The sequence below is a fragment of the Liolophura sinensis genome, chromosome 5 (genome assembly GCF_032854445.1).
Source record: "Liolophura sinensis isolate JHLJ2023 chromosome 5, CUHK_Ljap_v2, whole genome shotgun sequence".
In the NCBI taxonomy this organism is placed as follows: Eukaryota; Metazoa; Mollusca; class Polyplacophora; order Chitonida; family Chitonidae; genus Liolophura; species Liolophura sinensis.
In genome coordinates, this window is record NC_088299.1 from 15,845,601 (window position 1) to 15,873,358 (window position 27,758).

The following is a 27,758-nucleotide window of genomic DNA, read 5'->3' on the forward strand; positions in this document are numbered from 1 at the left end:
GCAGTTCACAAGGCACAGAGGCCAGACAGGACCACTCCCTCCCCTCCTCCATGTACCTGTATCAGTAGCTCACAAGGCACAGAGGCCAGACAGGGCCTCAGAACCACTCGCTCCCCTCCTCCATGTACCTGTATCAGTAGCTCACAAGGCACAGAGGCCAGTCAGGACCTCAGAACCACTCCCTCCCCTCCTCCATGTACCTGTATCAGTAGCTCACAAGGCACAGAGGCCAGTCAGGACCACTCCCTCCCCTCCTCCATGTACCTGTATCAGCAGTTCACAAGTCCCAGAGGCCAGACAGGACCTCAGAACCACTCGCTCCCCTCCTCCATGTACCTGTATCAGCAGTTCACAAGGCACAGAGGCCAGACAGGACCACAGAACCACTCCCTCCCCTCCTCCATGTACCTGTATCAGCAGTTCACAAGTCCCAGAGGCCAGAAGTACATAGATGTCCTCTTTTATTCTCGGCATAAGAAAACAGGCACAGATTCAACAGTGGATGACTTAACATGGAAACAAATAAACATGATTGTTTTTTTAATTCTTTCTTGAATTTTGTACACAGAGTTTCCCACAGATGTGCTCACCCACCTGCGGGCTTGATTTGAAAGACCTGGCCCTGGTCAATGGCATCAGGCACGTCAGGCTTCCCATCACCTGAGAGCAGAGACACAAAAAAGTACTCTTAAATATGAAACATTGATAAGAAGGTGTTCATGAGCATCAACACTTAGAGAGAAGCTACCTGTTAAAAGGAAGACGACTACCATAAGTTACATATACTTTCACTCATCTTGAAGTTTCATTCCATCTGAGTTTGTTAGCGGTGGAGATAACAGCCCTTACAGCTTCTAGGCTAGAACTATGCCTTTTACATGTACTCTCCCAAGTAACATGTCTTACTGGGAAGTCTCCATTTGAGGCATATTTGTCATTATAACCTGCCCTTAAAGGATTCATGAAATGTATGGAATTTTGCATTTTTGTTGAAATATACAAAATATACGAATACAATTCAAAATAAAAGAGCACCTTAGTAAGTCACTCTTTTTGTCACTCTGTAGGATGGAGGTCGGTTGATTAAAATCTTATCTTTTAACATGGGACAGTACTTTTAAAAGACGGGTCTAACTGACTTCTCTTGGGTTTGCAGAATTTGAGCATGTACTGGTCAAAATTTCCTTCCAGCTTCATGGTATATGTTTCTGTATTTAGATCTGAATTATTGAAATTAACCAAATATACATATATACATGTATCTAGAAAGCAAGTAGACCTGTTGTTTTGAAAACAATACATAACTAGAATGGATCTGCGAACAGCAGATCCTAGGCCGGGATTCCGGATCGGATCGATGATGTTTTCCCCACCCAATAATACACGGCCCTTGTAACAGCAAGTTTATGTAAATGTGCCGAATGTGGTAAATCTGCCTTAGGACATTTTTTGAAAACCCGCATGTCCTGTGTTTGTTGACACAGATCAAAGATTTTTAGCACACATAGAGTACATGTGTAGCTCTTTACACTCAGTCATTTTCAGCTTTACAGCTGTAACAGTTTTCTCTGATGAGACCTCCAAATGTGGTCAAAAATTATTTGCTTTTTTGCATTTTGATCGCAATTTGCGGCAAAACTGTACGTCGCCGGAAAGAAATAAGTCCAGATTCATGATCTGGACGTAAAACTACATCAGGTAGCATGCTTACAATGTTTGTGCGTTCCTGCTAGTCGCAAATGCATTTAAAATGCATCATATAACATGGGGACGTCAAAGTGCCAAACATAGCAAATCGGCCTTTGGACAATTTTTGAAGCACTGCAACTCCCACATTTATTATGACAGCGGTTTTGTGTCACGGGACCTCCAAACATGAGCCAAAATTGCACTTTTTAGTCGTTTGCTGTTGTAGTTAGATCTCTACGCCATCTAATAGAGTACTGTATAGCTGAATGTCACCCTACAACCGTTTCGGGAGATCATGGATAGTGTAGCCGAAAGCATCAGGTCAAATACTATAAACCCAGTCTAGTCCCCATCTAAACTCCGTGTTAAAGCAATAGGATTCCCATCTTTTTCTAAACAAAAAACGGTGTTGTCATTTAAACACTTCTAGCGAGAAAAATATTGATCGGAGCTCAAATCCGTTGACGAAAGCTCAAATGAGCATGTCTTGGCCTACATTTTAATGCAGGTTGCACATTTCTAGCTCCCATATTTCTCGAGTTACAGGTCATTGAAATTACGTAACTTTTTTTTAGTTTTTTGCTTATATCTCAAAAAGTTACACAGATATGCAAAAAAACAAAAGCAGATTCAGAATCAGCAGCTCAAGATACATTAGAATACGTTGAGAACAACTGACATTTCAGAACTTTTTGTGACGTCACAACTTCGACCAATGGCGAGTTTCCAGAGTTTTGACCGGAAGTCAACCATTTTTGCAAACTTTTTGTAACTCGTGACCTTTTAGCTGCATGTCAAATTTAATAATTTCAAACAGGATCCCTAATAATGTATATGTCCCCTGCTCCAACTAGCACCATTTTGATGTTGGAATCTGAAGGTCAGGTTTATGTCTTCAGTATAAAGTATAAACAGTAAATTTGTTGTCACGTGTGTTAACAATAAGATTCAAACCTTGGGCCTGGTTTTGCTGTCCACCAGCAACATCTGGTAACTTGTTCTGATTGGCTGCAGTGGCCCCTACTGACTGATCCTGATTCATGACAACTACCCCATTTTGCTGCTGCTGCTGCTGCTGTTGTTGTTGTTGTATCAGAGGCTGCTGCTGACCCCGAAGCACAGGTTGGCCACCTTGGAGATTCTGTTGATTATTCTGTTGGGCTAACTGTGTTGGTTAAATTGAAGGAAACAACATCAAAACTTCTTGAAAATCACACAACATAAACCTATGGGAAGTGAGGAAATTGCACAGGCTGGTATGACCAAGGAACAATAAAGCATATAATGCAGGATTTGAATATTGTGGATTTAAATCAAATAACAAAACATTTATTTACGTGTGCAGCATTTCTCAAGACAAACTTCTTATCAGCAAGCTGGGATGCACACAAATGTAATATGAAGCACATAAAGATACAGTAAATATCATTGAACATGTCAACACACTTTAATTGGCCAACATTGAAGTGAAAAACTAATCTGGCATCCAAAATGGCTGACAAATGGTCATCTAAGACCACACTCAAGAATGTGTCACTTTTAGAAGAACATATCACTGTTATTGGTGAAGCAAACCATAGCGCCCGTGGTAAACCAAACTTCGGCACATTAATGACAAACTCTTGTGTCATGCACACAAGTGTAAACCATCTATACTGGTATTACATAGGTGGTCTTCAACAAACACTGACACCTAGTCACCTGGGACAAAGACACAAGACAATCCACACTGGGAGGGCACATAATTAAATCAATCAGGAAAAGAATAAAGTGGTCTCAAAACAAAGTAATTTAAAGCACTGACATTTAAAAAGATACAAGACAATCCACACTTTGAGGGCACATAATTAAATCAATCAGGAAAAGAATGAAGTGGTCTCAAAACAAAGTAATTTAAAGCACTGACATTCAACAAGATCTCTGCAAATTGATGCAATTATCAAGTCATTTTACACAGTTGTATATGTGTGAGTATATGTTGGTCACAATATATGTGAGAAAATCGCATTACATGCAATCATAAAGGGGCAGAAGTTATATGTACGTGCAGACATAGATACAGGTATACAGGTATACAAAGCAAAGTTCCTCAATCCATCAGGCATAACTGCAGGAAAAGCAAAGCACTCACAAACCATGCTAGGAGAAAGAACAGGCATATTCACACAGGACTATACTACAGCTCCAATTATTTATAGCCCTGTAAGCTTATGTACACTTTGTCTGGACTGATCAAATTAAAACACTTACTGCCTGACAATGGATATTTCGTTTTATCCCAAAATTGTTAGGATTCATAAATCCAACATTACAAAATTAGGGCATGCATGAAGCAGTGAAAATACTATGAATGTAATGAACAAAATGTTACACTGCACAAGTTCCATGTGAGAAATACATGTACCAGACTTAGGGCAGGTATGTCCTGTATCAGCTACCAGGTATTCATGCATCCACACAAAATTCTTTGTTAGGCGTATTAAGAACTCTATTAAAAATAAACAGGCTATGTCCATAGGGAATCTTTATTCTAGCTAGTGAAAAAGGTACATGCACGAAACCAATGTAATTTCTCCAAAATAAACACCAAAAAGGTGAATTTTAGAGGTAAATACAGTAAAGAACCCAAAAATATTAAGTTTGGTGCTAAAACTTTTTTTTTTAGTAGATCAAAGGTGTTGGCAGAGAGGTATGTAATTTTGCTAGTGGAACTCATCAGTTAACAAACAGAGCCTTGAGACAACAAACCTGGGAGATATGTATGATTTGATGTTAAACAAGCTTCATTTACAGTAATGTCTATCGTTCATACAGCTGTAGTGTGGGCACTATATACTGCAATTACGTAGTAGTACAGATAGAATTGATACTGAATATACCTCTGCGATTTATGGCAAATGTTTTATATTAAAAGAGATGCATACTTTCCCGTGGTAGGACTGTTCCGTTGTGTAGTCAATGGGTGTAAGGTAATTCATGTCAATATTAACTTTTGAAAAAATATGATCAATTTTGTCGCTAAAGCAGCAAGGTGAAGTATGTGTGCTAAATACACTCGACACTGACAACTGCTAACATGGTGGTGGAGATTATTATGTGATAAATTGATGGGTTTTAGCAAAAACACGCACACACCTTTTGAGTGCCTTTTGCGTCCAAAAAAAAAAAGAAAAAAATTAAAAATAAAAAAAAAAATAATAAAAAAAAGACAACCCCAATTCATTATAAGATTATCATCTACTTAGTCACTAGGCTTCGGCTAGCCATTCGCCACATTAGTTTTGGCGAATATAATTTCTGTGTGGCAAAAGAAAATTGGCGTCCCTTCGCTACAGTGACGAAAGCAATGGATTCCTTTCAACTTCAGTTGTTTAGGTTTAAAGTTCGTAAATTTACTCAAATTTAATGTTGGATCCAGAATCAAGAAGGAATATTTGACTTCAGCGTTAAAGGACTTGATTATAAAAAAAAAGACAGTTTAAAAGAGCATTTAAAATTGGAAATGTATGCCCTGAAGCAGGTGATGAAAACTGGACCTACAATAATTCAATTAGCAATCAGATTATGTGGGCCAGAAATTACTTTCAATTTACTTTAAAAAAACAAAACCAAAAAAAATGCCGACCGACCAAGCGGCACATGAACCAGTGCAGATAGGCCTGTTGCTGTAGTGTAAGCACTGCATTTATGTAATGCAGACTAGTACAGATAGGCCAATAGCCGTAATGTGAGCACCGTATTGTGCCTTGCACAATATGAGGATAACTGACACCATTTATTTACATATCCTATCCCTGAGTCACCATGTAACAAATTCATCCTGATAAGACCCATCAATTCAGTGCAGAAGACCGATACATAGATGAATTGCTTCAGCGATGTGACCCATTGGACTCCAACAAAGGGTGACAATCTACTCAGCAGACACTTTTGACATCGTTTGCACGATTTGAGAATATATCTGTACCTCAGGTGACCATTGTTGTCCAACAAAAAGCAGAGTAATTTGTCTGATGCGGGATAAGTACATGCATCAGTACACACAGGCCCATATAGCATTACATGTATTAAGTTCTTTATGAAACAAGGCTTCTGTTAAAGGTGTGCCGATAAAACAATTAGTGTGCCAATAAAACAATTAGCGTGCCGATAAAACAATAAGTTTCCTGAAGGCAAGAATGGAAGCTACACAAATATAGTTAATTAGTGGAAGCAGGTGATTTAAGACGTCAAGAAAATGAAGCACCTGCACATTTTGTAAAAGTCGCTGATTGGCCTGCTGTAGACTGGTGATCAACTGCTGATGTTTGACTTCTGTAGCCTACGAACCAAAAATTAACTATGACCTTGAGAAGGGTGAGGTCAAAGCAACAAGCGAAGTGTCAAATAAACATAACTCAAACAGTGAGAAATAATCATTCCATTCACCTACATATTTTAATATGCCTAAAAGTATGGATGTATGTATTTATTTCTATTTACTTTACTTAACTGTTGCTAAACTCCGTACTCCAGACATGTTCACCTATTTGTTGGTGGTCAGATCCATCAGAAGAAGAAATTCTAGTGCCCAACATAAACCACTGACTTTTGGCAAGTTACTGACGAACTTTCTGACATATGATGTAGAGATATTGCACACTTGGATGGTGTCGAGTGATCTTTACACGTTAGACTGCATGCGCAAGTGGCTACATGAACGTTGTCAATTGCTTTACTGTCACAATCAGTGAGAGTGGAGCTTGTTTAGAACCAAGATTACCTGATACATGCATATCTATGCAGCTAAAAAACCTTGCTATGCTTAGAGATAAAATTAGTACATAAAAAGAATAGGGCCTACATGTAATATAGGCTGAATAATGGGCAGCTACAGGTTTTTTGAAATTGTTGCCATTGATATGAACAGTTTCAGTGATATAGAACTGAATCTTATCTCTGATCTTCGTGATGGATACTTATGAGCTGAATTTACATGTATATTTTCGATAGATCTTTAGATATGAAAGTTTTATGAAGACGTTACAACTAACACAAAGAAATAGTAAAAAAGAAAAGTGGATATACAAGAGGGAAACCTTTAACTCAGTAGTTTCCTCCTGAAGTTTAGTAATGTTAGTAAGAGCTGTGTCCTTCAGTGCCTGAAGAGGAAAGCAAAAATAAAAAACACAGGTAGACAACACAACTTCACCAAAGCAAAACTGAAAGTAAATGAACTTGCACACAATGGGACAAAAAAGAAAAACAGGAATAATTTGTCCAATACAAGAACAGAAGAACCAAGAGCAGATGTAACAACCCAAAAGAAGACAATAATTGACAAATGATCTTCATAGATCATAGCAAATCAGACAAGACAAACTTGGAGATTAGACAGATTTAGTCTAACATGAAAATAGAGCAGAATTCAAGGGAGCATCCACAACATCCAAGAATGAAAAACTTTGTCAATCCAAACTATGCACAGATTACAAAAGATTAGCTAACATTATGATGCCACCAAGATCCATTTGCCTGTTTTCCACATCAAACCTGGTAAAGTTAAGGGTATAGGTAAATGTAGATATTATCTACAGGACATACATGTAAAGCCTTTTACTGGCAGTGGCTTACATTAGGAACATGTCCATGGTATCATAAAGGTGGTCAGGTCCATGTACAACAGCTGTCATGTCCATGGCGTGCATGTACAACAGCAATCATGTCCATGGTGTAGAAGTACAACAGCTGTCATGTCCATGCTGTACATGTACAACAGCTATCATGTCCACGGTGTACATGTACAACAGCTATCATGTCCATGGTGTACATGTACAACAGCTGTCATGTCCATGCTGTACATGTACAACAGCCGTCATGTCCACGGTGTACATGTACAACAGCTGTCATGTCCATGGTGTGCATGTACAACAGCTGTCATGTCCACGGTGTACATGTACAACAGCTATCATGTCCATGCTGTACATGTACAACAGCTGTCATGTCCATGGTGTGCATGTACAACAGCTGTCATGTCCACGGTGTATATGTACAACAGCTGTCAAGTCCATGCTGTACATGTACAACAGCTATCATGTCCATGCTGTACATATACAACAGCTGTCATGTCCACGGTGTACATGTACAACAGCTGTCATGTCCATGCCGTACATGTACAACAGCTGTCATGTCCATGCTGTACATGTACAACAGCTGTCATGTCTATGCTGTACATGTACAACAGCTGTCATGTCCATGGTGTACATGTACAACAGCTGTCATGTCCATGCTGTACATGTACAACAGCTGTCATGTCCATGCTGTACATGTACAACAGCTGTCATGTACATGGTGTACATGTACAACAGCTGTCATGTACATGGTGTACATGTACAACAGCTGCCATGTCTATGCTGTACATGTACAACAGCTGTCATGTCCATGCTGTACATGTACAACAGCTGTCATGTACATGGTGTACATGTACAACAGCTGTCATGTTACGGCCAAGATATAAGATTTATCTTCTGAGTGGATTCCTGCTCAAATGGAGACAAACAAACCACCTGATTTTAAACACCACTACTGTGACAAACAATGGGACACACTTGATCAACAGCACTTTAATACCCAACAGTCAACAAAAATCTCATTTAACAAACACTTACTTGCATATTTTGGTATTCTGTTTGACAAGTCTGAAGGCTATTTCGCAACTTATCCAGCTCTTTGACCTGATTCGCTACTGTGTCTGGAAATAAAAAGGTCTCTCAATGAATTTGACAGGGCACTACAGATGACAGATGATCTACTACAAGGCACTCACTGCTAAGTCACACACTGCAATCACACTTTTATCAATGAACAGGACACTGTACAGCTGTTTGACAGATGATCTACAAGGCACTCACTGCTAAGTCACACACTACAATCACACTTTTATCAATGAACAGGACACTGTACAGCTGTTCGACCATAATGTTGGTAGCTGTTATATATAAAGGGAAATATTCTAGAGTCATGTTAGCCTGTGAAGTATTTTGCATGTTCACAAGTACATGTTCACAACTACACGTTCACAACTACATGTTCACAAAGCTGAATACATCAGATTGCAATTTCGATTGCACACTAGGAAATGTAAATGGTCGGAACTACATTCACACCTTCGATAAACCTACGTCTCAACAGGTCAATGTATATAATAAAATACCTTTTAAGGCTGCCAATTCTAAATCTTTTTGTGTTTTCATCAACTGATATTCTCTGTTATCCTCTGTCTTCAAGTTTTCAAGATCAGCTTTCACTTTATCAGATTCCTGTTGTAGTCTCTCATAATCTAACTTCAAATCTTCATGTTGAGACTGGAAAATAAAAACAAAAGCATACTTTAACATCTAAACTATCAACATTTTTGGTTAAAATGACGGATATGTTCAGAATGAATGAATGAATGAATGACAGATTTTGGTGAGGAAAGTCTTCAGCCATATCTTGTTACTGTTCAAAATAACAAAATAGGAACGAACTACAAGCAAAAGGACTGGTCCTACATGTATGGCACAACAACCTTCACCACAGGACTAATCCTTTTCTCCTGAAGATCAACTGAATCTGACAGCCTAATTTACCTGTACTCTTCACGTAGAATTGATGTCATATACTTCATACATGTACCATGGCCACTGTGTGCTGAAAACCGATTTTCTCTTCAAGAGCTCACTCACATACCAAGTTTTAAAAGCTCAACAGCAACAGCAGAACAAAGTACCACCTACATGTAACATTCAACTGTTAAGATAGTATAAAAAAAAAAACTTTATTTCTCTTAAAGCATGATAAAGTATTTAAAATCAGGGTGTTAAACAATACAAATGTAGGTGTTTTATACTTAAACATAGCATTCAGAAACTAAGAAATAGGATGCTGAAAGTAAAACACAGAACTATATTGTACATGTATAGCATATTTAAGTCATGAAAAGCACAGCAGAGGGCTGTGTCACTAGTTATGGGGAGCAGAATAGAGGACTGTGCCACTAGTCATGGAGAGCAGAGGACTGAGTCACTAGTTATGGGGAGCAGAACAGAGGACTGTGCCACTAGTCATGGAGAGCAGAGGACTGAGTCACTAGTTATGGGGAGCAGAACAGAGGACTGTGCCACTAGTCATGGAGAGCAGAGGACTGAGTCACTAGTTATGGGGAGCAGAACAGAGGACTGTGCCACTAGTCATGGAGAGCAGAGGACTGAGTCACTAGTTATGGGGAGTAGAACAGAGGACTGTGCCACTAGTCATGGAGAGCAGAGGACTGAGTCACTAGTTATGGGGAGCAGAACAGAGGACTGTGCCACTGGTCATGGAGAGCAGAGGACTGAGTCACTAGTTATGGGGAGCAGAACAGAGGACTGTGCCACTAGTCATGGAGAGCAGAGGACTGAGTCACTAGTTATGGGGAGTAGAACAGAGGACTGTGCCACTAGTCATGGAGAGCAGAGGACTGAGTCACTAGTTATGGGGAGCAGAACAGAGGACTGTGCCACTAGTCATGGAGAGCAGAGGACTGTGTCACTAGTCATGGAGCGCACAGTACAGGACTGTGTCACCAGTCTGCAAAGGGTTCCAACCTATTTTACTGTCTATGTACCATGATCCACTTGTGCTAATAAAATAACATACAGTACGCAAACAAAATACCCTAAACACAGGGCCGACACCATGTTGGTAGACACGGTTCCACCGTTTTTGAGGCTTTGTGTCCAGTCTGGTCCAACATCATGTCAACATGGTGTTGGCATCCCGTTCCTTTGCGAGAGACAACAACATGGTGAATGGCAGGCGAGCTAGGACTTTAGTCTTTACAACATAGCAAGCTGAAAGTAGTCCTCAAACACAGCAGGGGGAAACAAAAGTAGACAATGGCAACACGTCAGATTCGTGCACCTGAATGGGAAAACTGTCTCTGCCCTAGAAATTTGGGGAAGGGAGAGGGAAAGGCAGTGCGCGACATTCGCCTGAAGTACATGTACCGACTTCGTGTTGACATACATGTACCGACTTCGTGTTGACATACATGAACCGACTTCGTGTTTACATACATGTACCGACTTCGTGTTTACATACATGTACCGACTTCGTGTTGACATACATGAACCGGCTTCGTGTTTACATACATGTACCGACTTCGTGTTGACATACATGAACCGGCTTCGTGTTTACATACATGTACCGACTTCGTGTTGACATACATGAACCGACTTCATGTTTACATACATGTACCGACTTCGTGTTTACATACATGAACCGGCTTCGTGTTTACATACATGTACCGACTTCGTGTTGACATACATGAACCGGCTTCATGTTTACATACATGTACCGACTTCGTGTTGACGTACATGAACCGGCTTCGTGTTTACATACATGTACCGACTTCGTGTTTACATACATGAACCGGCTTCGTGTTTACATACATGTACCGACTTCGTGTTTACATACATGAACCGGCTTCGTGTTTACATACATGTACCGACTTCGTGTACACAGCAAAAAAAACAAAAAAAATTTACCCAATCATTGATGACAGCTTCTCGGTCAGAAGTTTGTATTAATTATTTTATTATAAATAAAAACGTGTAACCAGAGTCCTGAGATTGGTGAGCCGAAGGTGCCAAAGCAGACAATAAAGTCATGCTGCTTTGCTGACTTACATCCCACCAAGCATTCATCTCCTGGTGTCCAGCTATGGTTTTCCTTCACAAAATGAGTTCTTTATTTTCAATAATTATGGTGACACAGTATGGAGGAAGTATACGTCCTGTATAGATGAGCTGCAGCATACAGGTGCCAAACACTTGGCTGATCAAAGCTTTCTCCTGGTGAGAAAGCTCAAATGTGACAACCAGTTTACAATAGGTCAATAGCAAAATGAAAGAACCATACAGTGTCATTATTTGACCTACATAAATTGACAGCGCAGACTTCGGCAAAACAGCTTATGTATAATTCGGTAGGCTGTCGCTTAAGATCCTTATGAACAAATGCATTTACATTTAAATGCAAGTATTTTCAAAATCTTTCTTTCACAGCACAGGATTATTTATTCTGCAGGTACACGAATATTCTTTGCCGCGGTAATGCAGGCAGTTTTACTCCTTTCATTGCTCCGTATAAACATGGGACACTGATAATATGGTGGTGATGGCAAGCCATCCGATGTATAAAACATACATGTAGGCCCCATGCCCCTTCCCTCTATCTTCATATATATCTCCATATCTATCGCGTTGGCCCGATGCGGAGTAAAAGCTGGCCAAGTTGACCACGATGTGCACCACCGTATCCGCACCGTGTCGGCATCATGTCGACAACGTGTTCTGTTTTTATTAGGCTTCTTTTTTTTTGCGTAATGTATGTGGGTCAAGAATTTATAAATTCTGTAATTTCTCATTTGTTAAACATCTGTCAATTCACTTACCTTCAGCATTTTTTTGTCCTTTCCTATGGCATTTAATCTGTTTATCATTTCATCCTGTAAAAGAAGGAGAAAGCAAATAAATCTTTGAGAACTAGATGTATATGTCAAAAAAGGTTTAATAATAACAATAGCAATAAAAATGTTCCCAAAAATGTAACTAATATTTATCTCTGGGTACAGCACCAGCCCATGGCAAGTTCATCTCCTTGTGTATTAAAGCTATTGTGCAAAATGAAAACTAGAAAGTACAGATTTCATATCAATATAAGCCCTGTGGATTACACAACCTTAGAAACAATACAGTACTGTGAACTGTGACTCAAATGTAATCTAGTTGTTGTTGTTGTTCACGGTCATACTCAAAAATTTTATAATGAGTGTTATGGGCCACAGTTTCCAGGAATAAACAGCTGACTTGGTAAGCTGTGACTGACACAGTTGTACAGACATGACACTGATGTATAGACATGACACAGTTTTACAGACATGACACAGACATGACACGGATATGAACACATGACACAGATTTATAGACAAAAAACAGATGTACAGACACAACACAAATGGGCAGACATGACACAAATGTGCATACATGACACAGGTGGAATGGTATGGCAGACAAGATAGAATCAGCTAGGCTAAAATTCTAAACGTCTGTTTAGTAAATTGGAAGAGGAAGGCACAGGAATGACAGTGGAAGGGGGTGGAATGACTCGACCCATATTTGATCCCTGGTCTTCTTTCTCTAATCTTAAGACCACCGAAGTTGTCAGTTGTTTGTATCTGTAGCAGTGGAACAGGAGCAGAGTTGTAGTGTGATGGATGTGGAATGGCAGTGGAATGGTACAGTACCCTCAACACCTAACTTCCCCGATCTGTCACGGATTGACGACAGATCGACCGCGGATTAAGGGCACTTCCACCACAGTGGAATAGTGGAATAGTAACAGACAAATAGTGGAATAGTAACAGACAAATAGTGGAATAGTAATGGCGGTGGTGTCGTGTTGGAATGGCAGCGGAGTGGTATTGGAATGGCAGTGGTGTGGTACTGGAATGACAATGAAGTGGTATTGGAATGGCAGTGGTGTGGTACTGGAATGACAGCTGTTTGGTAATGGAATGGCAGTGGAGTGATAATGGAATGGCAGCTGTGTGGTAATGGAATGGCAGTGGAGTGATAATGGAATGGCAGCTGTGAGGTAATGGAATGGCAGTGGAGTGATATACACTGAGCTTGGCTCATGTTGCCCTGACAGGTCTGGACAGAGTTACATGTGCCAGCAGAAATTATCAGAGCTCATTCTCACCCGATCTGCTGCACATTTCCTTTCAGATTCTTCCTTAGCTGCTGTCAAATCTGGAAAATAAATGAAAACATTCAACCTTAGGATTAATACATAAGATATATATACAAGAGTATATACACATGGTTTTCCATTAAACCACTGGGGATATTTCTAATGTTTATTAACAACTGATTAATGACTAGCAAGGACAAGAAGTAGATTTAGCTTCTGCTTAATAAAGATATACAGAGACTACAGATGTGAAGGGTGGAAAAGGTATATGACTACTGTATTATGTACACACAGAATGTGTAACAGGTCTATCAAGGCCGTGGATCTGCAGACACAGCCAATTATGTCACCATGTTCGAGTTCAAAACTGCTGACATAAATGTACATGTAGTTTGTGCAGAATAACCCTCAGGTGGATAAAGCAAGGGATGGATTTTGAAACACCAGACAGATCACAGGCTAAATAATAATGAGTGATTTCACCAGATACAAATGGTGGTTAAAGGCAAATGTGGAGTTCCACAATTTGGTCAAAATCTTACACTAAGTCAGCAATACAACACTGTACTAAGGTATCTAGTATGGACGAAGTACAATGTAGTACAGGCATGTACAAGTACATGTATATGTACAGCACACATGTACAGGTAGAGTAAATGTCACTAAGAACAAACTATCTATTCATATTTTTGTAATACATAGATCACTTCCCTTTTCAAGGATTTATCTCCCTTGACAGTAGACATCAGTGTTTTATTTTAGTACTAAAGCATATGGAACTATTGAAAACATTGTCTCTTACTTTGCCATTTTTCTATATGCATGGAAGAAAATTCAATTAGTTAACCTTACAAACAAAATGTAGCTAACTCCAAAATGTTACAGGTAACAGATTTGGATAATTGAACCCATACCTACCATCAAGGGAGGTAAATCTTTGAAAAGGGAAGTAACCTACATGTATGTATTATGAAAATACATGTAATATATACAGCACTGTGCTACATGAAATCACAACACTGCATGAATAACTAACATGATCTACTGTAAATCTTCAACCTTTTCAAACACCAAAGCACTTTTTTCGGGGGAATTTATGCATACATGTACTATTATTATGAAAATGAAGCTTTGTTTGTTTGATTAAAGATGCTTTCATAAAACCAGGCAAATTATTTCTCTTCACCCCATAGTTATCTCAAAAAGTTTCAAAATATTAGTTGCAGAAAAGGTTGAAGAATTAGGGTATGTACTATGTAGACTGTGCTACATGCATATGAAATCACAACAATGAATATTTAACATGAACTATATACTACTTATACGCTACATGAAATCACAGCACTGAGTAATTAATATAATTTATAAGCTACATGAAATCACAACACTGAATAATTAGCATGATCTATGTGCTACATAAAATCACAACACTGAATAATTAACATTCTCTATGTGCTACATGAAATCACAACACTGAGTAATTAACATTATTTATGTACTACATGAAATCACAAAACTGAATAATTTACAAATACCTACATGTCCGTACTACACTGTGCCACACGAAATCACAACACTCAATATTTAACATGATCTACTGTATGTACTACACTGTACAACATGAAATCACATCAATGCTGTAAAATTAAGATGACCATAATGCTTGCCGCCATCATGAAACATTTTTATATACATGGTGTAAAACTCCAATTAAATTAAATAAATACGTGTAACAAGAATTCTGAAAGTATTGTAGATTTTAAGTAAAAGAACACATTTATGATGAACAGACAGACAGACAGACAAGGTCAGGTGTAAATGTATAGCCCTCCCATGTAGAGTATTACTGGACTAACTAACATGATTTGTACTCCACTGTCAATATTAAGCACAACAAAACGGTTAGAAATGAATAGTATTACAGACAAGCAATACAAATCATAAAGCATGTTAATTTCCTATACAAACACTACCTAGGTATGGACAATACAAGACAGAATGAGGTAAACATATTAGCTCTCTGGACAATACAAGAAACCATAAAGTAAGTGACAGGTTGTCTGGACACTACAAGACAGTATGAGGTAAGCTGGCTGTATGGACAATACAAGACAGCAAAACAAATTAATTAGCTGTCTGACCAATACAAGTGACAATGAGGTAAAACGACAGGTTGTCTGGACACTGCAAGACAGCATGGGGAAAGTTGGCTGTCTGGACAATACAAAGCAGCATGAGGTACATGTAGGCTGTTTAGAATCTAGAAAGATAGCATTAGTTAAACCGACTGGCTGCATGGACAATAGAAGAGATCATGAGGTAAAGTGACAGGTTGTCTGGTTACCAAACAAATTAGCTGTGTTGACACTACAAGAGACCATGATATAAATGACTGTCTAGAAACCAAAAGACACCATGATGTCAACTGGCTGACTGATTGGACACTACAAGACACCATGAGGTAAAAAGACTGACTGACTGTTTGCACAATACAAGACACCGTGAGGTAGACTGGCTGCATGCACAATACATGAAACCCAAGTTAAACAGACAGGCTGTGCGCAGAGTACAAGACACCATGAGGTACACTGACAACTGTCTAATAAAACACAGATGTATAGGAGACAATGAGGGAATGAGGTGGAAATCAAGCTAGTCTGAAATGAGGCTTATAATCTGAGACTATTTGTACTACAAACAATCTTACAATGCCATACAGCCTTGGGTGTGGTAAACTTGATAACACTGGTCATAACTTTTCACGAGTCAGATGTAGATGGACAATACTTTTCACCTCTGACTGCAATTACAGTATTTTTCTCAGCATAAACAATGGCATGATTTAGCCAGGACAAGCTGACAACAGCCTGTTTCAACCATCTGGGCCTACTGTATGTAACATGCATACAGATACATGTACACACTGTAAGCAATTCATTATCATAACTGCACAATGACTTGTCTTCAAATTTTCCAAGGGAAGAAATTCGAATGAGTTTTATATATGTCACTTGTGATATGTACATGTATTTGTTCAGGATTGTATTATTGCATGAAAGAAAATGGTGGCCTCCGATGCCAAAGTGGTTAGCATGTCAGCGTGGCGCAATGACCCAGGAGCGCCTCAAAAATGGAGTTGCTGTGAGTTCAAGTCCAGCTCATGCTAGCTTCCTCTCCCGATGGTCGTGGGTTTCCCCCGGAAAATGCCTGGTTTCCTCCCACCATAATGCTGGCCGCCATCATACAAGTGAAATATTTTTGAGAACAGCATAAAACTCAAGATTAAAAAACATGAAAGGAAGTTTTTAATACAAGCATACATTTATAGTACTTTCTTTTCCCTTGCAACTAACCTATAGATGCTAAAGTTGTCGTATCAAAATTAGTCAAGCCAGATCTATTTTGACTTTCATCATCTACATCTCTTAACCAGCAACAAAAATTGTGCACCATGAACAGATACGTGAACATGCAGACTTATGGACGATTAACAGATACGTGTACAGGCTGACAATACTTGTGGACCATGAACAGATACATGTACAGGCTGACAATACTTGTGGATCATGAACAGATATGTGTACAGGCTGACAATACTTGTGGACCATGAACAGATACGTGTACAGGCTGACAATACTTGTGGACCATGAACAGATACGTGTACAAGCTGACAATACTTGTGGACCATGAACAGATACGTGTACAAGCTGACAATACTTGTGGACCATGAACAGATACATGTACAGGCTGACAATACTTGTGGACCATGAACAGATACATGTACAAGCTGACAATACTTGTGGATTATGAACAGATACGTGTACAAGCTGACAATACTTGTGGACCATGAACAGATACATGTACAGGCTGACAATACTTGTGGACCATGAACAGATACGTGTACAAGCTGACAATACTTGTGGATCATGAACAGATACGTGTACAAGCTGACAATACTTGTGGATCATGAACAGATATGTGTACAAGCTGACAATACTTGTGGATCATGAACAGATACATGTACAGGCTGACAATACTTGTGGACCATGAACAGATACATGTACAGGCTGACAATACTTGTGGACCATGAACAGATATGTGTACAAGCTGACAATACTTGTGGACCATGAACAGATATGTGTTCTGACTGACAATACTTGTGGACCATGAACAGATACATGTACAGGCTGACAATACTTGTGGACCATGAACAGATACATGTACAGGCTGACAATACTTGTGGATCATGAACAGATACATGTACAGGCTGACAATACCTGTGGATTATGAACAGATATGTATACAAGCTGACAATACTTGCGGACCATGAACAGATACACGTACAGGCTGACAATACTTGTGGACCATGAACAGATACGTGTACATGCTGACAATACTTGTGGACAATGAACAGATACGAATATATGCTGACAATACTTGTGGACCATGAACAGATATATGTAGAGGCTGACAATACTTGTGGGCCATGGAGAGATATGACTGAATTCTAACAGATGTTGATCCATGAACACACAGACACTGATAAGATACCAGGAACAGATGGATACATGTACTACAATACAAGATGTCCTGAGGCTGCATGCACGAAGGAATCATCAGCCTAAGCTGATTGTACATCACTATGACCTTGATCATAGCCTTAACTAACAATCGACACATCTCTGCATGATGGCATTGTAAGCTAACATAGTTGTAACTTATGATCAGAAATTCAAATCTGACCAAGTGGTACATATTCATAATCACCCCAAAATTAATGTTAAGTACAAATACTTGCCTTAGGTACTGTGTCTAGACAGTTAGTACTACTGACTCAGTAGTACTGAATAAAGATGTGCAATGTAATTGTCTCAAAAAGACTTTTTTTTTCATTTTTTCATGTCTTGTAGTTGTTAGACACAGAATCATTAAGACGTAGAGCTCTTTTGAAAACGAAGGCATGAAAAGTTATTGACTGGTACATTGTCAATTGTCAAGTACACAGGCCACCTTTATGAATGAGTCAACTTTGGCCTACGATCGTGGTTGTAACTTGAAAAATTTACCATCGCATTACAATTCCTTTGTGCATGCAGTGCAACTTATTTTTAACAATTAATTGTAAACTCAATTATAGGGTCTGCAATCGATTGTAGCTCTGATCTCTTTGTTCAAATGGGCCCTGGTCATGTTACATGTACAGTATGTAAATAATGTAGAGGTATGGAAATGCTCTTGTCTAGAGATCTCAGAAAAGAGGTGCCAGGTACATGAAATGTTCTCATCAAATCAATAAAATAATATTACACTTACAATATGGTCGTTTGAGGTCAACTCATTGACTGTACGTAGAGGATATACAATGAGTGACCCATTATATGAATTTTATTAAATGAGTGGTGTAATTTTTCATTTGTTCTGAGCCTACAGAACAAATACATGTATGGCATGTCAAAGATGGGGCATTTAATCATGTTTATTTGCCCCTCCCAGTGTCATTGCTAAGACAGTTTCAGTGTTTGAGTATGATTTTCATATCTTTGCAGTGCAAATGGTAATTGGATAGAATGCCATATAATGATACCATAAGACAAGTTTTCTGAATGGTGTTGCTATTATTTACTACACTGTAAATAACTGTGTGAATAATGGACAAATTCATAAACTTTAAAAAATTTGGCTTTATCACATGGTTGCATGTACACAAGGAAGTTCACAACAGGTTTCAATTTAAACCCTTTCAGGTGTGACACAGATTAAATTTTGGACCGGCATTAACATGTCTCCTTATAGCAGTTCCACCCGCCTGCATATACTCTTGACAGTGTTTGCTCTGCTGTTTTAAAGACAATATATTAATATTACACATGTGTTTCAGTCTAAACATGTTATTAATACATGCAGGGATGATGGAGTAATTTTATCTATTTTACCTCTCCACCTGTCACATACAGATGTACACGGTTAGCTAACAATGCACATGTTCTGTGGTGTGATTAACCTGCTATTGCTGAAGGCTGTACAGACTTCTGAGGGAAAATACACTTGCCATACCTGTTGAAATATGATATATCCATGGCCTCAAGACATGGTAACAGATGTGACGGCATGCAACATGGCTAAATGTTTGACATGGCCAAGCTGTGCCAGTGACTCATGAATATCACTACAAAGGCACATACTCAGAAAAGTGTACATAATTGTTCCATGATTAATCAATACAACGACACATAACCTCATGCAAGGAAAAACACCTTCTAAAATAACACAATACTTAGAGCCCCACTTTAATTAGGCTCTTCCCCTTGTCACAGCCCCACATAAACATGTACTCAGAGCCCCACTTAGTTAGGCTCTTCCCTTTGTCAAAGCCCCACATATAAATGTACTCAGAGCCCCACTTAGTTAGGCTCTTCCCTTTGTCAAAGCCCCACATACACATGTACTCAGAGGCCTGCTTTAATTAGACTCTTCCCTTTGTCAAAGCCCCATACATACATTTACTCAAAACCCCACTTTAGTTATGTTCACCAACTTGTTAAAGCCCACATACACATGTACTAAAAGCCCCGCTTTAATTAGCTTCATCCACTTGTCAGTCCCACATACACGTGTACTCAGAGCCCCATTTTAATTAGGTTCATCCACTTGTCAAAGTCCCACATATACATGTACTCAGAGCCCCACTTAGTTAGGCTCTTCCCTTTGTCAAAGCCCCACATACACATGAACTCAGAGCTCCACTTAGTTAGGCTCTTCCCCTTGTCACAGCCCCACATATACATGTACTCAAAGCCCCACTTTAATTAGGCTCTTCCCTTTGTCAAAGCCCCACATAAACATGTACTCAGAGCCCCACTTAGTTAGGCTCTTCCCTTTGTCAAAGCCCCACATACACATGAACTCAGAGCCCCACTCAGTTAGGCTCTTCCCTTTGTCAAAGCCCCACATACACATGAACTCAGAGCCCCACTCAGTTAGGCTCTTCCCTTTGTCAAAGTCCCACATACACATGAACTCAGAGCTCCACTTAGTTAGGCTCTTCCCTTTGTCAAAGCCCCACATACACATGAGCTCAGAGGCCTGCTTTAATTAGACTCTTCCCTTTGTCAAAGCCCCATATATACATTTACTCAAAACCCCAATTTAGTTATGTTCACCCACTTGTTAAAGCCCACATACACATGTACTAAAAGCCCCGCTTTAATTAGCTTCATCCACTTGTCAAAGTCCTACATACATGTGTACTCAGAGCCCCATTTTAATTAGGTTCATCCACTTGTCAAAGCCCCTCATACATGTGCATGTACTTAGAGCTCCACATACTGTGCTTGTACATGTTATTAGAGCCTCACTTTAATTAGGCTCATCCACATCTTAAAACCTAACAGACACGTACATGAACAACAATGGATAACCTCGTGCACTTGTAAACCAAGGCCCCACCTAATCTCAGGCACATGGAAGTATAAGCCAAAGCCCTACTTACTTACAGGCTCATGCACATGCAAGTATACTAGCTATGGCCCCACTTAGGCCCATGCACTAGCACAATGTGAGTGAATATATAAAGCCAAAGCCACATCTACTTACCGGCTCATACACATGCAAGTACATATATATTAGCTATGGCCCCTCTTAGGCCCATGCACATGCACACTGTAAATGCATGTATAAGCCACAGCCTCACTTTCATGTAGGCTCATGCAACATAAATATTTGCTGGTCTCACTCAGGTTCAAGAACACACATGTACTATGTACAGTAAATATAAGCCAAAGCCCCACTTACCATCAAATTTCTTTTTATTTTCAAGTTTTTCCTGAAGCAGTGACTTCTCAAGTTTGGACTTGTGATCAAACATAACTGGAAAACATGAAGCCATTCAGTGCTGAATTGTGAACCCACAGCATCTGTCAGGGTCTCTAGGGTGAGGCGTAACTGTGATGCCCAGACCTAAACATGAGGAAGTACTACATGTATGTCACTGTGATGCCCCAGCCCAAAAAATGATCCACGATTCACAAAGCAACCCTCCGTCCTATGTGTCCCACAACAACTGTCGGTCCTACCAGTGGGTGTCACAAACAACCTATCAATCCTATATGTCATAAAGCAACCTCAGGGTCTACGTGTCACGAAGCAACTCACGGTCCTTCAAAGCAACTCCCAGTCCAACGGATCACAAAGAAACCCTCAGCCCCACATGTAACAAAGCAATGTTCAGTCCTACGTGTCACAAAGCAACCCTCAGTCACATGTGTCACAGAGTAACCCTCAGTCCCATGTGTCACAAAGCAACCCTCAGTCCCATGTGTCACAAAGCAATCCTCAGTCCCATGTGTCACAATGCAATCCTCAGTCCTACATGTCACAAAGCAACCCTCAGTCATATGTGTCACAAAGAAGCCCTCAGTCCTATGTGTCACAAAGACGCCCTGATAGAAATTATAAAATAACCTTCCCAGATAATATTTATCTGTGTCTGTGGTGAAATTTATTCAGGTTTAATATACATGTATTATGAGTATCTCTTCGATGTTTCCACGTGAATTACTGCAGAATGACCCACCCAGAAACGTGATCTGCGACATACAGTAGAGACATAACATGATATGCGATACATCAGAGACACCTCACCCTCAAGCAGTGATCCTGACAGTATAAGCGACTGAGAGCAGAGCAAAGCTGTTAGAACTCATCATTAGCTCTCTGCCCAATTTAGCATATGAAATTCAGTACATGCTCACATGGACCCTTACTATTCTTAGTCAAACAGTCAGTGTTTGATAAAAGTTAGGAAAATTAAGGCAAGACAAAACTGAAGATAATGTTGGCAATATATTATTGTGTTGAAAAAAAAAATGGTTTTAAAGTCACATCCTAAATTATGTAAAAACTGAAGCCATGAGAAAACTATCAGCTTTGCCACTCAAAAGATAGCATAAATAAATATGCAGCACCAAGTTTCCCCCAATCTCACCAATACATTGAAGACTATTCCATGAAATAGCCAGGCTGCTTGTTACAAAAACAGCACAATCTTACAGCCATTCCATTGTGCATTGCAGTGAGGCAGAAGAGTCTACTATATGGCAAGGAAACATGGAGACTAATGTATAACAGAAATTACACATTACTTGGCAATGATGGGATTATAAGGATTAATAAAATGATGAAGAACATGGCAAATGATGAGGACCAAAGACAAGATTAAAAGTTTTAGTCAGGTGTTTTACAAAGTTTAAATTAAGAATGAAGAACACTTACACATAAAACATATAGAAAGCAGGCATTTTACTCAACATATTCCTCTATATATACACACGTACTACCAATTAAATGTCCTTTTACACTGTAGAATGACCTTTGGAAAAACCCGCTTTCTGCATTTAAATGGGGTTAGGATTGATGGATACACCCTGGGCATCCTATTTGTATCAGAAGTAGTACACATGTAGCTGTAATGTCATGTAAACATCCTTAAAATATACATGTACACTGTAGGATGACCTACATACATCCTGAACATCCTGCCATGTTTGCAGGATGCATCCTAGACATCCTACTTGTATCAGGGGTAGTACACATGTAGCTGTAATGTCATGTAAACATCCTTAAAATATACATGTACACTGTAGGATGACCTACATACATCCTGAACATTCTGCCATGTTTGCAGGATGCATCCTAGACATCCTACTTGTATCAGGGGTAGTACACATGTAGCTGTAATGTCATGTAAACATCCTTGTAATACACACTGTAGAATGACCTTCATCATCCTGGACAGCCTTTAAAATACATCCTAGAATAATGACAGCATGGATTTGTATCATGAGCTTGTGAGGCCTCTTTCACTATACTTCATTCGTCATACAATTTTTGTATGAACTCTCCTTGTAAATCATGTTGGCTAATGGTGCAATAACCTGGCAGCTTTTAGTTACAAGAATTTGGACTTTTGAAAATGCATGGCCTGATGATCTAAAGTCTTTGTCCTGTGGACAGAATGTGACTGAATGATTCTGGTTTAATGCCACTGTTGGTGATAGGTAAGCTGTATTGTGGTGATACATTTTCCTTGCAGCACTGTCTTAACATACAAATACACTCATGGCATACTTCATAGCTACAAGTAGCTCTTTTGACTTGTGACCATGGTAATATTCTGTACAAGTGGATTTGTTTAACATCTGCTACAAAATAGCAGAAAGTATTGATGTTTGGTTACTCTTGGACTTGGACTTTGTGAACAATCAATAAATCCATTCTCTGGGTTACTTTCTTGTTCATATACTGTATTACTTTCACCTGCTGAACCTATGTGCAAATTTCATGTACACATGTTTGTATGACATTAATACTTATTTCACCTGAAGTTCAATCCATAAAAATGCACTTTCAGAAGCAAAAAAAAGGGCCTTAAAATAATACTTTTGACAGCCGTTTAAGATTTTCTGATAAAAAAAATTAATCAAACTTAACAACAACAAAGTGGGCTGACGAATATGTATAGATGCATCAATCTGAATCAAGAAAGTGTGAAATACAGTTGTCATTATCATGTATGTGTGAAATACAGTAATCATTATCATGTATGTGTGAAATACAGTAACCATTATCATGTACGCGTGAAATACAGTAACCATTATCATGTACGTGTGAAATACAGTAGTCATTATCATGTGCAGGTATGTGTAAATGAGCACCAAATGCCCTCCACAGCTTTCGATCTGCATCACCAAACACACAACAAATTACAAAAATACCAAAAAGCTAAGAAAATTATGACATTTACCCATGTGGCATAGTTCATTGCTGTCACTGTACATGTACATACTCTGGTGTTGTGGTTACAAACCGGCAGTGTGACTAAAGAGCATTTAATGTGGCAGAAAAACACAAAAAGCCTAAATGAATGTCACACAAAAAAGACACTTCACAATGTGACATCCGGAGAAACTTAGCAAAGCTACAACATGACACCTGGCAATGTTACACCCAGTGGCGTGATATCAGGCAACATGACACCAGGTAACATGAAACCTGGCAATATAGCACGAGGCAACGCGATGCATACCCAGTACAGAAGTTCATGTAGGAACGACCTCATCTGGACATGAATGACAAGCCAACCCTTAGAGGCAAATTACCTACCTGGGGTACTCATGACTCCTGTGAAAAGTGCAGATGTGTACAAATGTGTGAGCTAAACTTTTCAGCGACTTTACCTTTGTTCCATAGCTGGCCTAAAAAGTCATTGTCCAAAGCTAATACATATCCGCACTGGTGGCCGTGTTGAATGTAACCAAATGATGCTTCGCGTTTGCCAAGTTCCCATTGAAGCTGCACTTACGGCAGGTCTAAGAGGCGATCAAATCGGCTGATCGCGTGTCGATCTCCTAAACGTAAATTCAGGGAAACGAATTTTTGATCACCATGTTAACTCCAGGGGAACAATAATTTCCGCATTGGCAAGTACAATGTGCATTCAGTAGGTTACAAACAGATAAATTTAGTTTACTTACAGGAAAGTCTGCACAAACTTTATGCTGGTTTAAATAGAAAAAGAACTGATCACCGATGTCGGTAAAATGAAAACGGCTGCTTGCTTCGGTGAGCGTAGACTACTTATATTTAATGTGACCTATGATTGGCTCAGCGAAAACTGCGTGATCAATGAAATGTTTCATTTCATAATCCCAAATGTTCACACCTCTGAGGGGTTCGTGGACCCACAAGGTTTGAAAAATGACTTCGAAACAGAATATTGACTGAAATTTAATGATTAATATTTTAATTAACACTATTACCATGTTAAAATCAATCAAAGAATATTATTAAAATAAATACATATATGTATAACAATTCTATGTATGAGTTTTCTTAAAACACGATCAAACCTGGTTCTTAAAATGAAGAAAACATAGCTTGTACATTGGGGCCCATTATCTTTACACGGCAACGTGGATATATGTACCATGAAATACAGACATTGATCCAATACCTTTCTATAGTCAGATTGGGAAGCTAAAGTGTGGGTTTGGGGTTCCCACACACCTTTCTAGAGGATGATGTCCCCCGGATTACAGAAAAATCGGCAAAAACAACACACAATGCAAGATTACATGAACTATGCAAGGTTAAGGTGATCAATCTAGGGGATGGATTGCTCCTCTGTAGGGATGATCAGCATTTCGGTCTCCAAGCTGAAAATTCAGGAGAACAATTTTCTGATCCCCTAATTCATTCTTATGCCGAGGCCTGTAATGGCACCTGAACACAGATCATGTTGAGGCCTATAACTGCTGCAATATTTCACCGACACAGATCTGTACTACTATGCATTCAACAAGGGTCAACCTATGAGATCAGAACTCACTAGTTCAGTAGTGCAAACTTTACCAAGTGCTACAAAAGTATGTAAGTGATGTAATACTGTTTAAATTATATACAGGTGAGAATGTGGTCGCCAAAGTTGTTCAATGATCTTTAAGGTCACAGGCTGCTGCTAAAGAACGAAGCTGAGGCCGTTAAAACTGTAGTGCGAGGAAGACATGATACATGTAAGTTCCTGACAGGCTGAGGTGTAAGGTAGCAGAATTCTGACACAACTAAAGAAAAGTAAATGGAATGTTGTATGACTATGCTTGAGCGTGGCAAAAGATGGAGTCATGAAGGACTATCCAGATTTTCCATCCAGTTTTTCTATGCATCCAGGTTTTCCATTCCGACATTATTAACTACCCATTTAAGCCATTTTCTCGAAGAGAAAACAGTCATGATTTTTAGCACCTGACTACGGATAATAAATTTTAAGAAGTTTTATACTGTATGAGTGTACCTCACTGCCTCAGGTACATCCCGCGGGCTGCGCTTTCCAAACCACACTGCAAGCATCAATATGCGAAGGCTGACATGACTCAGTGTGTACATATACATGTAAGGAAGGCGGATGGGAGTGTTGTTGTTGCTGTTGTTGTTGTCGAGTCAGCAAATGAAGCCAAGTGAAAACCGCTCGTTCCTACACTTACCTTGCAGCTGGGCAGATACAGATTCGTGCGAGCGACGATACCGCTCTGCTCTGTCGTCTGTATTCTTTAATTTTGTGTTCAAGTCATGATTAAGATAGATCAAGTAGACGATTGAACCTAAACCAGCCACAACAAACACTGTCCGAACCAATGGACTGCTTCTTCGCTGCATCATGTCAGCCATGGGACGACTGCGGATAATTGATAATAAATCGACAGGTACTTGGAATGACTTTCCTCTCCAGAAAGCACTCAAAGCATCCTAAAACTCTTAGCTGTCTCTGCACATTACACGTAAACTTGATTCAGTTTGACAACATGGCGACGTGTCCACTAATTCTCCACCATCCGGGAGTGCTTGAATAGAAAGGTAGGTCTGTGTTGTGGAGAATGAAGGCGGTATTGACCGTCGTGAGCTGAGTTATGTACGTGTCGGCCTATTGACCGTCGTGAGCTGAGTTATGTACGTGTCGGCCTACATCTAGCCCCATCTGGGACAAATCATATTAGTCCCAGCCGAAATATATGTATTTACGCTTGGGGTTTTACGCCGTAATAACAATTTTTGAGTCACATGACAAGGAGGAATCATTAGGTGTGTGTACACATACCGGTACTGTGTCTGTGTGACACATCTTCCTTTAGATTCAAGATTCAACCGATGCCTTACACAAAAAACGCACGTAAAACCTTAAGTTTTCCTTTGTGTGAAATTTTATTAAAAAGTTTTGTACAGATTTATTTACCCACACGCCATGTTCTCTAATGCCATACGCATAAATATTTCACTCGAACCAATGCAGTCAGTTTTCCTGCTCACAGCTAGAGCGCAGGAACAGACGGAAGCAGGTTGAACCAGCAATCTTTTGCTGAGTGACTGGTGAACTTCGAGCGTGAGATGCATGGACTTAAATGATATATTGGTGGAAGATATTAAAGTACTCTTCAGTGAATCTAAAACAGTAAAGGTCGGGACATAGATCCTCAGTGTTACCAATGGCCTGCAAAGAGTTACCGGTACAGCAAGCCAGGGAATCCGGAAATTCATTGTTCAAAGGAGAGCGAAGCTTGAGAGTTGCAGCCTACAGCTCAGTTACCACTTTATCAAAATAAATTAGAATGATGCTATTGACAAAAATGAATAACTATACAGACAATTCTCACCAAGTCAATGAGTTGTTAATTAACTGATTTGTTATTCTACCCCTCTGTTAGTTGCGGACCGTGTGCAAATATACATATATTAAATCGACTGTATCAAGCAACGCCCGGCCG

General features: G+C 39.4%; 1 protein-coding gene across 5 annotated transcripts in view; it reads right to left on the reverse strand.

Moving 5' to 3' along the window:
* LOC135465411 (uncharacterized protein DDB_G0290685-like) overlaps positions 1-26,792 on the reverse strand; it is a 62,182-nt gene extending 35,390 nt beyond the window's left edge. For 3 of the 5 annotated variants that reach the window (XM_064742651.1, XM_064742650.1, XM_064742646.1), the window contains exons 1-9: positions 26,484-26,792; positions 13,456-13,505; positions 12,146-12,199; positions 8,882-9,032; positions 8,337-8,419; positions 6,768-6,830; positions 5,936-6,010; positions 2,644-2,854; positions 595-660 (exon numbers count right to left, since the gene is read on the reverse strand). In XM_064742651.1, the coding sequence (XP_064598721.1) occupies positions 595-660; positions 2,644-2,854; positions 5,936-6,010; positions 6,768-6,830; positions 8,337-8,419; positions 8,882-9,032; positions 12,146-12,199; positions 13,456-13,505; positions 26,484-26,667 (937 nt within the window). In that variant the 5' untranslated portion in view covers positions 26,668-26,792. The remainder of the gene's footprint in view (positions 1-594; positions 661-2,643; positions 2,855-5,935; positions 6,011-6,767; positions 6,831-8,336; positions 8,420-8,881; positions 9,033-12,145; positions 12,200-13,455; positions 13,506-26,483) is intronic. The other 2 variants (XM_064742647.1, XM_064742648.1) reach the window with 2 other exon arrangements.
* Between the last annotated feature and the right edge of the window lie 966 nt (positions 26,793-27,758).